At 42.4% G+C, this 17,204-nt stretch overlaps 1 protein-coding gene across 26 annotated transcripts in view; it reads left to right on the plus strand.

Moving 5' to 3' along the window:
• Positions 1 to 693: 693 nt before the first annotated feature.
• The window catches only part of RIMS2 (regulating synaptic membrane exocytosis 2), a 479,246-nt gene continuing 462,735 nt past the window's right edge, over positions 694 to 17,204 (plus strand). For all 26 annotated transcript variants that reach the window (XM_065627842.1, XM_065627852.1, XM_065627847.1 and 23 more), the window contains exon 1: positions 694 to 863. In XM_065627842.1, coding sequence (XP_065483914.1) covers positions 694 to 863 — 170 coding nt within the window. The remainder of the gene's footprint in view (positions 864 to 17,204) is intronic.

Raw genomic sequence — 17,204 nt, forward strand, 5'->3', positions numbered from 1 at the left:
GAGGCGGCGGCAGGAAGCGGCGCGGCCCGGCCGAGGAGCGGCGGCGGGAGGCGGCGGGAGGCGGGCGCGGCGCTCCGCGGCTCCCTCCATGGACGGCGGCGAGGAATTATGAGCCGCGGCCGGCGGCCGGGACTGGCGCTCGCCCGCTGGGGTTTCCCCCGCTGCGCGCCTCGGGGCCCCGGGGCTCCGCTCTCGCACGCCCCCTGCCTCGCCCCCCCCGGCAGCCTCTGCCCCCGTCTCCTGCCCCCTCTCCCCCCTCCCGCCACTGGCTCCGTCCCCGCTCTCCCCGCTGGGTGCTCGGGGTTAGGATAATCTCGCTCGCACCCAAACCACAGCGCTCCCGCGGCTAATCCTGCCCTTTCCCCTCACCCTCCCCACCACGCCTCCGGCCCTTCCTCTCCCGGCGCTGCCCTCTCCCCTCCCCTTTCCCCCTGCTCGCCCCCCGGGCCCCGCCGTCCCCGTCCTCCCCTCTGCCCCCCGGCGAGCCGGCGGCCGGGCGGGTGGGTGCGAGGTCGGGGCTGTCGGCCACCCCGCCCCTCCCCGGCGGGGCCGTCATTAGGCTGCCGGTTGATTACAGGGTATTGATTTGTATGTGCTTCTCCCGGCGCCGGCGGCGGCCGCTCCCGCTGGTGCCGCCGCGGCCGCTGGAGTTAGGGCAGCGCTTCCCGTAGCGGCGGCGAGCTCCCACCAAACATGTCGGCTCCCGCCGGGCCCCGGGGTGGCCCCGCCGCTCCTCAGCCTCCTCCGGCTCCTCAGCCCGAGATGCCCGACCTCAGCCACCTCACGGAGGAAGAGCGGAAGATCATTCTGGCCGTCATGGACCGCCAGAAGAAGGAAGAGGAGAAGGAGCAATCCGTGCTCAAGTAAGGGCGGGCATATCCCTTTCTCGTCCTCCCGGCCCTCGGTCGCGGGCGCGGAAGTCTCTTCCCCGGCCTCGGGGGCGGCACAGCCGGGGCGGGAGAGAGGAGCCGGGCGGCCGGGGGCGGGCAGGGGTGTCTCTCGCTGCTGGCTCTGTCCCGGCGGCTGTTCGGCGCCGGGCGAGTGTGGGGCACGGCGGGGGGGACCTGCCGCCGCGGCAGCGGGCAGAGACGCGGCCGGGAGGCCGCCGGGCAGGGAGGGCGCCGCGGCTCGAGCTCGCCGCCTGCCTCGGCCGAGCTCCGCGGGGCGGGCGGCGGCGCGGCGGCTCCGGCTCCGCACGCCCCGGCGCTGGCGGGGGCAAGGCGCCCAACATGGCCGCACAGGTGCCGTTCTCACCCGGCGTGTGCCATCAGGAGGAAGAGGGGTGGGTCGAGGCGGCGGTTGGCGCCGCCGGAGGGGGCGGATCGGCGGCATCGGGCCCCGTCCCGGGGGCGCGGCGGGCTCCGGGCTGGCGGCGGCGGCCCTGCCCGGCGCTGGCTCGGCCGCCCGGGTCGGAGAGGGACCGCCGGGGCCTAGGCTCCAGCCGTCTCGCTGGGTGGGTTTGCCACAGCCGCCATCTTCCCCCGACAACGTGTCTGCCACCCGCCCCCGCCCCGCTGCTCTTTCCAAGCGTGAGCCCCGGCGCCGGGAGAAGCGGGGAGCCCTGCCGCCCGCCCCGCGCTGCCATGGGAGGCGGCAGCGGCCGGGCTGCAGCACCGGGAGCTGTCCGGGCCGGGCTCCAGCACCGGGAGCTGTCCGGGCCGGGCTGCAGCACCGGGAGCTGTCCGGGCCGGGCTCCAGCACCGGGAGCTGTCCGGGCCGGGCTGCAGCACCGGGAGCTGTCCGGGCCGGGCTCCAGCACCGGGAGCTGTCCGGGCCGGGCTCCAGCACCGGGAGCTGTCCGGGCCGGGCTGCAGCACCGGGAGCTGTCCGTGCGGCGCCGCCCCTGCAGCCCCGCGCAGGGCTGGGTGGCCCCGGCCCGGCGGGTCCCGCTGCTGCCGGCCGGGCGCGGGGGCCGGGCAGGCGGGAGCTCTCCCCTTGCGCTGTGCCCCAGCCGCCAAGGGGAAGCCGGCGTTGTTGGACGTGCGGGGCTCCGCTCTCCTGAGCGCCGCGAGTCGTGTCCTTCCCCAGCCTGGCTGGGAGACACCGAGTAAACTCAGGGAAACTGTCCTCCTTCCGTGGTGGAGTAGTCATGCTTACAAATAAGCAAAGCTACTACTATCGTGGACATGACTGTTGCGAGTGTGGTGAAGCTGAAGCACTAAGTGTCTTTTTATACCAAAATTAGCATTGTGTCCTGGACGTGTTAACTGCAGCTGGCCCTTCACACTCAGTACCTGGCAGCTCTCTTCTGGCCTTTGGTTGCTGACTTTGGAAGTCTGTTTCCAAGATTCATTGCATTATTGTTACCGTCATAATGAAATCTTCAGATATCATTTGTGGGACAGCTACTAAACTGTGAGATCATCTCCTAAAACCATTTCAATGTCTGTTTAAAATGATATTTTATTGGGTGAACATCGATGTAAGCACTGGAAATAAAGTGCCATACCTTGTTTTATCACTAAATACCTCACTGTCTCATGCTACACAATTTGATTGCTATTGTGATACTTCTATTTTAAAGCAATTTAAACTCTCTCACATTGCGAAATCGTGTGGCATATCAAAATAAATGCAAGTTTTTTGTCTAAAATCTCTGCACTCTTAAAAATAATTAAGAAAGAAGGAAATGGAAAATTATTCAGGTTGCATTTTAAGTATGCAATAGTAACATCACAGTTTTAAAGAAGGCTCCTGGCAACTTTTGTTGTGGGCAGTAATTTTTACGATCCAATATAAAGTATGATTTCAGTATGATGCGAGGATCAGCTTGAATCGCCAAGCTCACAAATGAAGAGTAAACTGTCCTAAAGTAGTGACAAGGGAAAACCAACTTTAAAAATGCAACAGAACTGTTTTCATTTGTAATCTTCAGAATCTTGGAAGCAGACAATGGACAAAATAAAGGTCTTAATCAAATCTAAACTATAAACTTCATGTGGAGTTTTATTTCTCATTATGTTTCACTAAAGCTTCCTCTTGAGTTCTGTGTAAGCTGTGAGGGAAATGGTACAGCATAATGTTTATACACAAAGGATAGCCTAAAACAGCTCTCTTAGGAGAATGCTTTTGTCAGTGGCATTTGGATAGATGGCCCACAATATTTTACAGGATACTGAGAAGTGAAGTCAGATGAATAACTCAGCAGTTTCATTTTTCTTAAGGTGAAGTGGCTCCTTGAAACATCAGGTAGATGTTCATTTTGAAAATATCTACAGATTTATTAAGCACAACCCTTCATCAAAGTCATACCAGAGCTTATTCTGCATTTTTAGCTAGATATTACTGAGTTTAATTCTTCTGACAGATGTTTTCCTTCTGTCAAGAGTAGAGAAAGAAAAAGAAAGAAAAAACCCCATATTTATATGAATGAACTACTGTTGTTGCATAGAGATAAATATAGAACTAAATCCCGCAGTCTTTGTTCAAGTGTAATTCTCCTCGAAGGCAAGCTCCTTTTGAAGTGGAAGGTATTTTTGTCTGACTAAGCAATAAATTTGTGTCATTTCGTTCCATAGAGAAATATGAGAGGATAAAAAAAGATGCTGAAAAAAAGAGTTGACATTTAGAGATATTATCAAAAGAACTGTACAAATATTTTAGAAAGGGGCAAGCATGGATTTCCTCACTTTTTAAAAAATATAATTTATGATGAGTGTCAGTATGAATGGCTAGTCCCTGGGCTCTATTTCCTTTCTCCATTCTATTTCTATTTTGTGCTTTTCAAATTCTTATGCTGTGCCCATCACTGTGGTATTTGAGCATCTTCCAAAAGTGCATTAAGTAGTGTGACTCACATCTGTAATGTGGACTATTTATTCTTTTCCCTTCATTCTCTGGAGTAAATATGTGTGGATTTAAAATAGATACATAACTTCTTCTCCTTATGGTTGTTTTACTCTTTTTGGGGAAAGGAAATGCAGATGGTATTGAGTTGTAATCTGTAGCAACTAATAGTGGTCAGGTCAGCATGAATTCTTGCCAGGATTTGCTGGAACATGATGGCATGGAAAGCAGAAGCTTTCCAGATCTGCTGTCTCCGTTGGCCTGGTTTGCTCTGTGAAATACATCTAGCTACAGTCGTGCACTGTGTTCCTGTGGTGGAGCTTCCTCTTTAAAAAGGAGGATGGGTAGCAAAATCTGCTGCTTTGACTGTCTCTCTTCTGAAATTTTTGAGACCCTTGGCGTGCATTTTGAATATTATGTACTAGGAAGGTGTCTTTTTGCCAAGGTTATGAAATGTATATTTTTCATAATATTTAATATGCATAATGCATGGCACTCAGTGAATTTATGTCTGTAAACTGGGTGTAAGTCCTTCTCTGCTGTTATAGGAATATTGACATATTTTCAACTTTTATCTTTGTGGGTGTTTTACTTTCATGCACATAGCATAAAACTTTCGATGATGGCTTTTTCTTTACATTATGCACATCCTTCCTCTTACAAATTCTATTTTTGTTTGTATAAGCTTTCCAAAAGATTTTAGATAGCACTTTCCTCCATATGGATTGATTTATGGGATCAGTCTTGTGCTTTTTTACTTTTAATTTGTACTTTATTTCTGTATCAAAGGACTGGCTTGAGAGGATGCACACAGAAAAAAAGATTTGTGCAAGATGCTAGGATACTGACACTATTTGTAAAGACTTATATTTCAGCCTGTGTGATGTGCATATACGCTTTTCTACTTGCAGTATCATGAGTTTCCATCTCCTTTGCCTAACTATTCTAAAGATAAAATGCTCTTCTTGTGAAGTCAGACTCACAGCTCTGAAAATACAGGCATTTCAGCTTTTCATGGGTATGGACAATTTAGCCCACTAGAAGATAAGTTTTCCCAGGAGAAATTCATCATCCAGCTTTCCATATATTTGCAAAGCATCACAGGTTTACCATGAGGTCCTTATAAAAGATCTCTTTTGTATGCATGTGTGTGGCTGAAACGACTGGCATTGTCATCTGTTGTATCCAGGGGGAGAAGACAGATGGAAAAACAGTGGCCTGGCTAAAGGGTGGTTGCTCTCTGTCAGCCACCACCGTCAAGTCCATAGTTAGCTTTAGGAAGGTATGACTGACTGCAGGCTTGTGTGTCCTCAGTTGCTCTGTGTCCATGGTTGCCCAGCCACAGTAATAACTGTGTGGCTGCAGTGACTGAAACAAAAAAAGCAGACGTCAGAGAAGCTAAACTGTGTGGGCTCTGTATGGCACCATGGATAAGTGAGATGTGGGGCAGGATGCTGGACCTGGGGGAAAGCAAGCAGTAGACTGATGGCTGTGAGTCACAGCAGTGTAAATATCCACCTCACAAAGCTATTGTAGTGCTTTATAAATAATTATCCTGGTTTATAAATAACCAACTCTGCTGTACGCTGCTTTGAAAGCATTGCATGTTCAGGATATGGCTTTTGGAGCTGGAGGGATGACAGAGATGTAGGTGGTGATTATTGGTTTTGCTTATTTTGAAAATAGAGAAGTGTATGTGGGAGTTTACAAAGTTTACTGCAAAAAAATTTGCTTTTGGCTACATCATAAACTAGGACTCCAGGCAACTAGTTATTTATTTTAAGTTATGGTCCCATATCTTTACACTGTGTTTTGCCAGAATCTGAAATGCTGATCAGAACAGTCCATTGCCACACCACCATCATTTCGCTTTTGTTTCTATGTATTATAAAATAAAGTATGGTCAAGATGACTTTAAAAGTAATAACTTCATGCAGTGTAAATAAGTGATAGTGGAAGTTATACGAAAAGATATAGTTGAGGAAGACAGTTGTCCCCTGGCCTGGCCTCCCCTCTTTCTGGCCCTTTTCCCTTCCTACCACCTCATTCTCTGCTTCCTCCTCCTATTCTTTATCGTCTCCCCTTTCTTTTGTTTTAACCATTTGTACTGCTCTTTGGGCATCTCTCAAAACTGTCATTATCCCTTGCTCTTCTCTCACCACACGCTTAGACATTTCATACTGTAGATAATACTTGTCAGGATGTTACGGCTCATACCATTTGCTCTTCAAGAAGACCCAGTGTTTACAATTGTTCTGTAAAGCATCTAGCACACTTTTGGGCACTGTCTACAAAGAATAGCAGTAGTACTTCCTCTTAGTGACTAAGCAGAATGTATCTGGATATTATGCAGTCTGACAGTTACACTGATTACTGGGTTTGCTAATATTATTGTTTAGTAAAATTTCAGAAGGCTGCAATAGTGCTGATATTCCCACATTCAAAAAGTGTAAGCAGGAGGGGTTGGATGTAGAAAGGCCTGACACCACATGGAGCCAAAAAATAGAAAAGCCGTTAGAAGATTTAGTTAACAAAGAATGCAAAAAATAACTATTTAACACCAGCCAGTATGTGCTTTCTGAAAAAAAAAAATCTTGTCAAATAAATCTACTTTTATACTGCTTTGAAACAAAAAGAAGAAAACATTTAATTTTACATCTTGAAGACAAGACTGTAGACCATACTTTAAGGCACTGGGACTGTATCCTAGAAAGCAGTGACTGGGTGAAATTCAGTGGTCTCTAGAAGTGATGTTAGGGGACTGAATGGTCCATTCTGGATTTTGTCTGCATGCATTTCTGAGCTGAGTAATGTTTAAATAACTGAGAATGTCAAATAATTGATTTTTCCATTGAAACAACGGCTTAATTAGTGTGTATATTGGAAGTGTAAAAATACACAGAAGGTTACTACAGAACTGATACAAAATGTGTTTTTACCCTGCCAATGAGGTTTTAAAATACTTGCAGCATATTCAGTGTTCCATAATAAGGAGCAAAAAGGAAGATAATGCTTTGAACTTTGAAATTTAATCCAGTAGAATGTGAAATTAGTCATGTGTATAAATGTTCCATTTTTAATTTGTAAGGTAAGCTTGGCAGCCTTGGTAATTTTCTTCAGTGAATGCCACCACTAACACTCTGCTCTACTGGCTTGTTTAAAGTTTTACTGCTGTATTCACAGTCAGTCAGAAGGCTATGAAAGTTTCTAAGTCCATTGGGCCTGCCTTTCCCAAGAAGGATTTTTTTTTTGTGTTGCTATCTTTTGTTTTTTCCTCAATGTCTTCTCTGATGGCTTTTTTTGATAGCAACTTGGGGGATAAAACCCAAAAGAACACAAGAAATGATGAATTATGATATCTTCTATACTTGTTTGACTGCAACAGACATTACACCTTAACAGTGAGCTTTGAGGTGGGGATGATTTTTCCAGTTAAGATTAGATCATGTGGGCTGTCTTAATCACATCTCACTATATCAAGGTTAACAGCTACGAGTTACCATAGACAACCTAATCTCTTTAAAAGTGGGCAACAGTGAGTCCTCTTAATTTAGACTCATAAGAAAGAAGAATCTCTTTAAATACTTATTGTTTAAAAATGGCATTCAAAAACCAGATGTCTTAGACAAATTAATTCATGTTATAAATCTTAAGTTCAAATCAAACCATATTGTTTTCAATTCTTACTGAGTATAGATTTTGTCTCTTGCAGAACTACGTAGTGTAACAGGAGGAACTGTTACATTCTTGAAGTATAACTGTCTGTTGAGGGTATATGATAGTTTATTTATAAGAACAGTTTGCATCTAATCTGATAGTGCTTTTGTAAACTCAGTAAACCCCAGTAATTATGTCTCGTAATTTGTTAAACTTCTGATGACACAATGAAATTGCAGAATCAGAGCTATGCTGAAAAGCTGCTTATGCATGGTATTATGTTGTGACTGTTTCCTCATGTTGTTTCTCCAAGGTATTGTCTTGAAGCTGCAAAGGGATCAGTCAGGACAGAGATGATAAGAGTTACTGTAACAGTACAAGATTATGTAGGGGACTAGCAGTGCATTTAAGAAGTTAATACGTATCATTTCTGGAAAGTAGGAGTTTAAAGTAATTTATACTGTTCTCTGCTGTTTTCATTGAAGGTGGAAGACAGTTCTTTTATAGTCTCTAATTAAAATATCAGCTGTCATCACATTTCTCAGCTTAAACACATTTACAGAGTGATCTTAGTTGCTTTTTAATAAACTGAAATTAAATTCATGCATTCTGGGAAGGAGTTTTTAATGGTGTACTTCAGGTATCTTTTGGAGTTTCAAAGTTTTGAGACTAAAGAATTGTCCCATCACGACAGATGGGATGAGGGATGAGTTAACTCTGAATGCAACATGTCCCCTGACACAACAGATGAGATCAGGTGTGAGTTAACTCTGGGTATTTCTGTGTGGTAATGCAAAGTGAGTGACAGACAATCATGCCGGAAGTCCAATTCAATTATGAATTTACTAAAAGCATGTGGTGGAATACAAATTACAGTGATTAGTGACTTGGCAAAGTATGTTATAACATCACAAAACTTATCAGTACATTGACAGCAAAAGTCCTTCTAAAAATGGTAGATTTGCAACAATTAGTAACTATAATCCAAAACTTAATAAGACTTTAGTAGCAGAATTTACAATGATATTACTTTTATATGTTCAAGAAAAGGAAGAAAAAGAAAGAGAGAGAAGGAAAACTAAGATATCAGAGAGAGAGAGAGAGATTAAGATATCACCACTTTACAGATTATTGGTCCAGCAATGATGTCCTATGGAGGGAAAGTAGTTGCGTCGAAGACTTTGTTCACGCTGCGCAGCTTATACATGCCACACACGGGGTCATTTTATAATCAAGTTCATTTACATGTGGGTGGTTCATCTCGCTCTGTTTGCTCTTCATGCTAATTAGGAAGACTTTTCTGGAAATGGATCTGGGGTCTTCAAACTAGGGGAAAGTACACGGTACTGACCAGAAGTGAGTTGTTTTGCCCGTCAGGGGTAGCCGTTGGTTCATGGCTTCTTCTGATAATTGGTTGTCTGACAGATGGTTCACCTCTATCATTTCAATTAGGCCATGGGGCCTTCACTTGATTGCCTTTGTCTTACAAGATGTCTGCCACCACAGCCATCTATCTCCTCTGCCAAACACAACCCAAAACCTTGGGAAAGATAAGACAAGATGTCTGCCTCCACAGCTGTCTATCTTATCCTCCCAAAGTAACAAAACCTAGATGTTTAAGGCATAACACAGTCCTTTGTTCTGCTAAGGATGGGGGTGAGGGGGGGAGAGCGCTTCAAGGTTGTCACAAGTATATCTTTGATTTAGACTTTACACTCTTTTATTAAAACCATAGTGAAATATGCTGTTTGTTTTAGCAGGAGTTAGTGAGAGCTGAACTTGTGTTTCAAAGAAGTCCCAATGCTTCTATTTAGAAAATTTAGAAAGAAAATCTTTAAACTTTAAATAAAACATTAAAAAAAAAATCCTTTTTACTGTCTCTGTGGGGCTGGTTCTTTCTTCTTCAATCTCATATCAAGTTGTTTAGATACTTTTTGATGACTTACTCTTTATTTATTTAACATTAATATTTTTAAGGTGAATGGTTTCTTATACCAAATATTATATTTTATTTCTACACAGAACACCTCACAGGTCATAAAGCATTACTAGGTATTTGATATAACGTGGCATTTTGGTTCTACGCATTTGTGACAGCATGCTTTCTTTAGAATGCGTATTATCTTAAGCATATGAGGGACATCAAATCTTCAGACCTTTAAATAAAATTGTAAGTTAGAAGCAGTCAGCCTTTTTTGGAAAAGGTTTTGCTACTATCTTTCATATAACTTTTCAGAAACAAGTACTCCAGTGTGTTAGCAAGAAATCTTTTTCCATATGCTGTTACTCTAAGTCTTGGTGCATTTATACATTTTTTCTCTTTAAAGAAAGGATAAGTGAAAAGCGATGCTTTTAAAGCACAGGTAACATGTAGAATAACAGAAAATAAGGTTGATTGGGACCTCAAGAGGTCTTCCAATTCATCCTTTGCCTTGAGGTATAACCAACTATAAGACGGAAATTCCTGACACTTATTTGTCCCAACTGTGAGGGCCCACCTGGCCGGTGAAATAAGTAGGCTTCATGGCTGAGGCAAGGGCATATAACAGATGATAGACACAACCCAAGCTAATCAGCTCTGCAGAGGCTGTGCTGCCTACACAGGAGAAGGTGACGAGTGGACCAAACAGATCTTAGGGTAAAGCTCTTGGATCCAGTATGAAACTTGTACAGATTTTTCAATTACAGTTTACTACTGAAAGGTATGGGAACAGCAAACCTGACTAGTGACCTAACTAGGGATGGAGATTCCTTGATCTCCCTGGATAATTTGTTTCAGTTACTCAGAGTCATCACCCTTACCATTACATTTCTACCCTACTGTTAAACCTAGATCTCTTTCCTGCCATTTGTTCCTTACTCTGTACTCCATGTAAATGCAGAACAGTCAGTTGCTTTTGTCTTTGCAGCAGCCTTTTATATATTTCATATATGTGATCATATCACCTACTGTAGATTCTCATTGTCTCCTTGCTGTAGACTTGGCAGGTCATATTTTCTAGGCTTTTGGCCATTCTTGTTGCTGTTCTTTATACACTTTCTAACTGATCTTTTTTGAAATACAATATCCAAAACCAGACACATTATTCCAAACAAAAGTGTGTTGGGGGAGCACAAAGATAACATCACGTGTCTTGCACAGAACACTTTCCTTGTACAGCCAGTGTCATGTGTGTTTGGGTTTTCTCTTGTGGTATAGCATTACAAATTCATGGTCAGCTTGTGATCTACTATAATTTCAACATGCTTTTCTGCAGAACTGCTGTTAAATCAATAATTCCTCATTTGTGTTTTGAAGTTGATTACCTCAGCTGTGCATAGTGTCTGCCTTCATCCCCAGTGAGTTGTATTCTGTCTGTATCAGATGCCTCTTATGCAGTTTGTATCAGAGTGCTTAAGTGAAATGCACAAACAGCCCTTGGAGCAAGAACAAGGATTTGCCTCTAGCGAGCATCCTGATCACAGAGCTGTTTAGACTTTCTCTTGCTTGTCCATACATTCACATTCCTCACTGCACAATTGCGCAACTTCGCTGGTAAGATGCAGAATAATCTTATCGTAGTTTTGCCCATAGCTTGTTTGTTAGGAAAGAGAGCTATGTTCAAATCTCAAGCTGAGAAGGATCTACAACACAGATCTGGCACCTCCTTGGAAGGACATAACTGCTAGAGTCTTGTAAGGGAGACAGATGTGTCCTGTGGTAGATTCATTCAGTCTGTGGAAGCTGTTGGCTGACTTACAACAAATTTGACAAGGAAGTTAAGGTCCCAAAGCTACTTAATTACTAAGGGCCTAAGGAAAATAGATGGGTAATGGAAAGGGACTGTCCACACTCCTGACTGTGAAAAGTCTGTTCACACCATATTACATCCCAAGGAGTCCTTATGGGGAAGAACGATAGAAGACTTCTTTAGGCTCAACTTAATGAAAATGATTGTCTCAGTTTTGGTATATTTTTCATTCCCATGTTACAACATTATAGCTTGGGTTAAGGATTGAGCCCAGAGACTCTCTGGGATTCTTCTGACCAGATATGAATATCTACAGTGTAAGACATCTACATCTGAAATCTCTTAGATTCAGTTTAAAGCAAATGGAAATAAAAAGGCACCTTTAAGATGTGATCAATCTCATCTTAAATTAGACATTTCAGACAGGCTGGATAAATTGCAGAGCCAGTTTCTGGCTATGGACTTAAAAAGAAGATAGAGTGAATGTGTCAGATGTAGAGGTCTACTTTGTAGACATCTTGAGCTAGGTAAATTGAATCTCACCCTCAGAGTTTTGGCTTTGAGAGTAAGTCTTCACCATTTGGTCTTGTAAGAATGCCATAGCCACTTTCCTTACTGGCACTGACTTTTATGGTTCTCCAGACTTCTTTAGAAGCCTGTTTGTCAACCTGCATCTTTTGCATATATTTCAATCAATTATTAATTAGGGTATGCTTATTTATCCATATCTTTACTATTTAAAACTCACTTCTGGGAACCTGAGTATGTTTCCTTTCTGGTCCAAGGTTATTCTTAGGAGTTGGTATATCTCTTGTTCTAAATTCAGAAAGCCTTCGAAGAATGAGATGTAAAAGAAGACCTTGGAATACAAGATCATTCCAGCATGCAGGATTAAGCATACTTACCAACAAAAGTACATTGCAAAAGAAAATCTTCACATGCCATTCACCAAAGGAATAATGAGTGGGTATTTTGAGACAGAAGATAGAATCTCATAGCTGAAGCTAGTCTGATTGCTAGATGAGAAGTTACAAACACAGGATTTGTCTACTACTTGTAAACTTAGGACAGTGTAACATTAAGACTGAAAGAACAATCTTTAGACTCAGTTTAAGTTGATAATTTCTTTCCGTAACTCACACACTATCTCTCTTGCCATGTATTAACAGAAGTTTATTTATGTAGCTACTGTGTATTTACAAATTTGTAGGACACTTTTGATAGTAGTCTGTTAAAAATATGCTATTGAATTGCTGTGCATTCTGAGTTCAGCACTCTCTTGCTTTAAAAGCCCAGATAAACAGGTATCTGTGGAAGATGTTGTGTGGCATAGAAATCAAATATGTTTTTGCTGAATCAGGCCCTAAGACAGTTCAGGAACATGGGTTTTGATTCAGCATGCTTTCTTTAATTTGGTTAGTCATTGCAATTATGATTCATTTCATTCTGTGTAACTGACTGCTGCACAGTAAGTGACAGCTGAACCATGTATTACCTAAGAGCTAGAAAAATAGCATCACCATCACATTTAGAAGGCTGAGGATTATACTTTTATTGAACACGCGTTTTGTACTAAAGTTAAAATGCTTTGGGAAAATCTTGCTTTTTCTTAAATGACTTGCAGCATTACAGATATGAAATATCACAGTAAACAATGTGAGCTCTTTAAAAATCAGAGCTTATTTTAAATTTATTAATAGAATGAGGCTTCTTGTTCTGATTTTTAATAATTTATGGGCTTTTTGGATTAGTTGTAGAAGTATGCCTGTGGATGCTTTGCTGATAGTCTGATTTACATATAAGTGGTAGGTTTGAGGAGCTAAATTTAACTGAATGGGAAATATTCCTCAGTGCTGCTTTTACTTCCATACTAATATATATAACATCAGAAGACATTTCAAGTGAAGCAGTAATTTTAATTATTCTGCTGAACTTTACCAAAAATGCCAGGGAAATTCAAAAGTTAGCAGGTTGTAAAGATAAGAAAAACCTCAATATGACTGGAATAAAATTGTATTTTTACCTAGTATCTGCATTTCTTTTTACAAATTGTATCTTCCATGTTTAAACATACATATCAGAAAATCCAAATATATTTTTTCCTGCCTTGTTTATGGTTTATCTGAAAAAATGCTGTAGAGGGTACTGTGAAGGCACTGAGCCAAGAAAAGGTATTTTCAGGGTAGAGTACAGAGAAAGTACTTGGCATTTGAAAGTGTTGAATTCTTCTGTCTGCTTGATATCTGAACATGCAGGTGCCCAAAGATAAATGAAATTTAATGGGCTACAGCTGAGCACTGATGTACATTTCAATATTTTGAATTTATTTAGGCATGGTTGGAAGATAAGTGTTTTTAACTACTTTGTAGTGTTTATGTGAACATGTCTTCCACAGAATTTTAGTGTTCTTGTCTAAAATTTGGTCTGAGTCATATATTTGAAAAGTCTTTCTAACACAGATATTCTCTTGTATAAAAGAAGCTTTTATTTGGTGAGAGGTAAAATGAAGATTTGGTTAGATTTGTAACTATTAGTATGAATGGTCATATTTGTTCTGCACAAACAATAGAATTAGGCCATTATAACACTGACACTTGTGCCCAAACTTAACTTCTCAGAAATAAATAACTGTTTTTTAACTCAGTAGGACCAGTTATTTACAAGTAAGAGAATCATTAATTAAAAGGAATATAGGTTAAAATAGTGCCTTTGTTTAGACTTTATAATTTTGCTTAATAATACTTTAAAATAATAATAATAATAAGCATTCACTGAAACTAGAGTTTCACTGTGGAAGTTGAGTTACATCTCAATAGTTAATAATCAGTTTGGTGTTGTTTGTGGCTTTTTTGGTTTTTTTTTTTAGTTTTTAACCATTGTGCTTCACAAATCACAACATTTACTCTTTTAATAAGAAAGGATTTCCTGAAAATTTACCAGTAAATTCATTAGTTCACTGGGTCATTAAATGAGTAAAGGCACTATTGTATATTTGTTGTTGTTATTATTGAAATAATTGAACGATATACTCCTGATTTTATTCTTAGGTTAAATAAGAAAGAGTAGTTTACAGTTGGTAGAATGTTTTGTCACCCTTCATAACAATAAGGTTTTTCTTTGACAATGGCTTAGGAGTTTTTTATTATAGTTATCTGTGAAAAGTTTGTCTTTTGAAAGGACTGCAGTTCCTAACACAAGTAAGACTAAGCACTTCCTTAATAACGATGACCTATTTTAAACCAGCTCCTGCCTCCCATTGGCACTGCTTGGTGTTCAGTAAAGCTGCCCACAAGAAAGGTGGTGGCTTGTGTTAAAAGAGGAAAATTGCCATTTAGTATCTTCTATCTTGGACATAAATATCTTTTATTCAGTATTTGTAAACTTACTGAATATTATTATAATGATGTGGAAGGAAGTTTATACAAGAGCTCTACTGTGCATTTCTATTGCTTAATATGTTCCGTTGTCATTATTATATTTTTTAGGGATGGTTTGAACATTTGCATAATAGTTTTTGCATTTACATTACTGAAATATATTCTACCCTTAGTTTCAGTTTAATAAAGTTTTTCTTCAAAAACTTTCTCTTTGTGTGAAATAAAGAGATGGAAGGATTTTTATTGAACTCTTGCCCATCAACCCAATTATTCTTTGCCTTTTAATTCATAAGTAGGTTCATATTGCCATAAAAAATGAAAACTTACGGAAGATTTTATATGGAAGCACATAACTTACTAGATTCAAAACTAAAAATTATATCACTTCTTTATCAGTATGGAGTAAGTATTTGCATTTGCTTTACATGTCCAGGTGTTGGGGGAGGCTGCAGGGGTGGCTTCTGTGAGAAGACACCAGGAGCTGCCCTCATATCAGACAGAGCTGGTTTCAGACAGCTCCAAAATGGACCCGCCGCTGGCCAAGGCTGAGCCCATCAGTGACACTGGTGCCATCTCTGCAATAACATATTGTAGAAAAGATAAAAAAGTGCTGCACAGCAGCTGTGAGGGAGAGGAGTGAGAAAAATGTGGGCGAAACAGCCCTGTAGACACCAAGGTCAGAGAAGCAGAAGGGGCAGGAGGTGCTCCAGGCACCGGAGCAGAGATTCCCCTGCAGCCCGTGGTGCAGACCATGGTGAGGCCGGCTGTCCCCCTGCAGCCCATGGAGGTCGTGGTGGAGCAGAGATCCACCTGCAGCCCATGGAGGATCCCACACTGGAGCAAGTGGATGCTCGAAGGAGGCTGTGACCTTATGGGAAGCCCGTGCTGGAGCAGGCTCCTGGCAGGACCTGTGGAGAGAGGAGCCCAGGCTGGAGCAGGTTTGCTGGCAGGACCTGTGACCCCATGGGAGACCCACGCTGGAGCAGTCTGTTCCTGAAGGACTGAGTCCCATGGAAGGGACCCACACTGGAGCAGTTCATGAAGGACTGGATCCCACAGCAGGGACCCCACACTGGAGCAGGGGAGGAGTGTGAGGAGGAAGGAGCGGCAGAGACCAAGTGCTATGGACTGACTACAACACCTGTTCCTCAATCACCTGGGCTGCTCAGGGGGTGAAGGTAGAAGATTCTGGAGTGAAGCTGAGGCTGGAAAGATGGGGTAGGGGGAAGGTATTTTTAGCTTTGTTTTCATGTCCACTGTCCTACTCTGTTATTAATTGGCAACAATTTAAATTAATCTTCCCCAAGTGGAGTCTGTTTTGCCTATGACAGTAACCAGTGAGGAATCTCCTTGCCTTTATCTCAACCCATGAGCTTTTCCTTCATTTTTCTGCCCTGTCCTGCTGAAGAAGAGGAATAGGAGAGCGGCTTGGTGAGTGTCTGGCAGCCAGCCAAGGTTAACCCACCACAGTATTTTTAAATTTAGTGACACCACTCTTCCTGGGTTCCCTGCAGAATCAACACAGCAAGACAGGCTTCTCCAGAAGGTACCTCTGAGGGGCTAAATTCAGCTCTGGAGCCCTGGGTAGTTCTCTGCTGTCAGTGCAGCACAGGCTGCTCCATCACCACCCCAGCTGCTCCTTCCTGCCTCCATGACACCATCATGGCCCAGGTGCAAGTGTCTCCTTAACTGTCCAGTGAAACTGCTTCAGGGAAGTTAAGCTAGTCAAAAATGTTTTCCCCTTCACCATTTTGACAGAGCATTTTTTAAATCTACAAAATGGAACTGATCCAGTTTACTGCACAGTCCCACAAGCTGCTGAGCTAACACAACTGAGGAGCTGGGAGAGATTAGCTACAGTACTTTTGGAGTTTCTGGAAGCAATGGACTTATTCCACCATTATTTCCACAGTCTGCCATGACTGGTTGTACTGCAGTGAAAAGCAGCAGTCAACATTGAGAAAAGCAGCAGTCAACACTTATAAAATAATTTCTGGTTTTGAAGGTGCCGTTTGAGGTCTGTGAGTGGATGCAGCCAAAATTATTGTTCAGAGCTTTTCTCATGAAGGAAAGCAAAGAAAATACTGATAAAATTTTGCTGTTAAATGACTGGAGGTGAAAGACCATTGCTGGTGTTATTTCAGATAGAAATACGTTTTGTGTCTCTATATCAAACAGTGTATACATTTTTTTTTCTCAGACACTTGAAAAATTCTGATTTTCTGACATGATGGAATAAGTTTGTTCAGCTCATAGGACGTGGAAAGAAAGGAGAGAGGAAATAGCTTAGAGGAAGCTGGCTAAGTGAATGGGCTCTAGAAAGCTGTGTTGTTGCATTCTCCAATGTGATCTGGGACATAAAAAATGAAAGATGTGTAGCAAAGGTCCTGCATGTAATTGCTGCACACACAAGCTCTTATATTTTCACAGGTGACTGGACACCCTTTTTATTGTGTGAAATTATAGGACAGCTGCTTTGCCCCTAGTATTTCAGTTTTTATATGGAGATAAGATCTTCTGATTGTTCAGATTGTGTGATGGCTTTGGCTATATGTTCGCAATATACTGAAATATAGGCTACATGGATATTTTTAAAAAGAGGACATATAAATTATTTTGTTGCAATTTAATCTGTTATTAAAACATAATTTTA

The sequence above is a fragment of the Caloenas nicobarica genome, chromosome 2 (assembly GCF_036013445.1).
Source record: "Caloenas nicobarica isolate bCalNic1 chromosome 2, bCalNic1.hap1, whole genome shotgun sequence".
NCBI classification, from domain to species: Eukaryota; Metazoa; Chordata; class Aves; order Columbiformes; family Columbidae; genus Caloenas; species Caloenas nicobarica.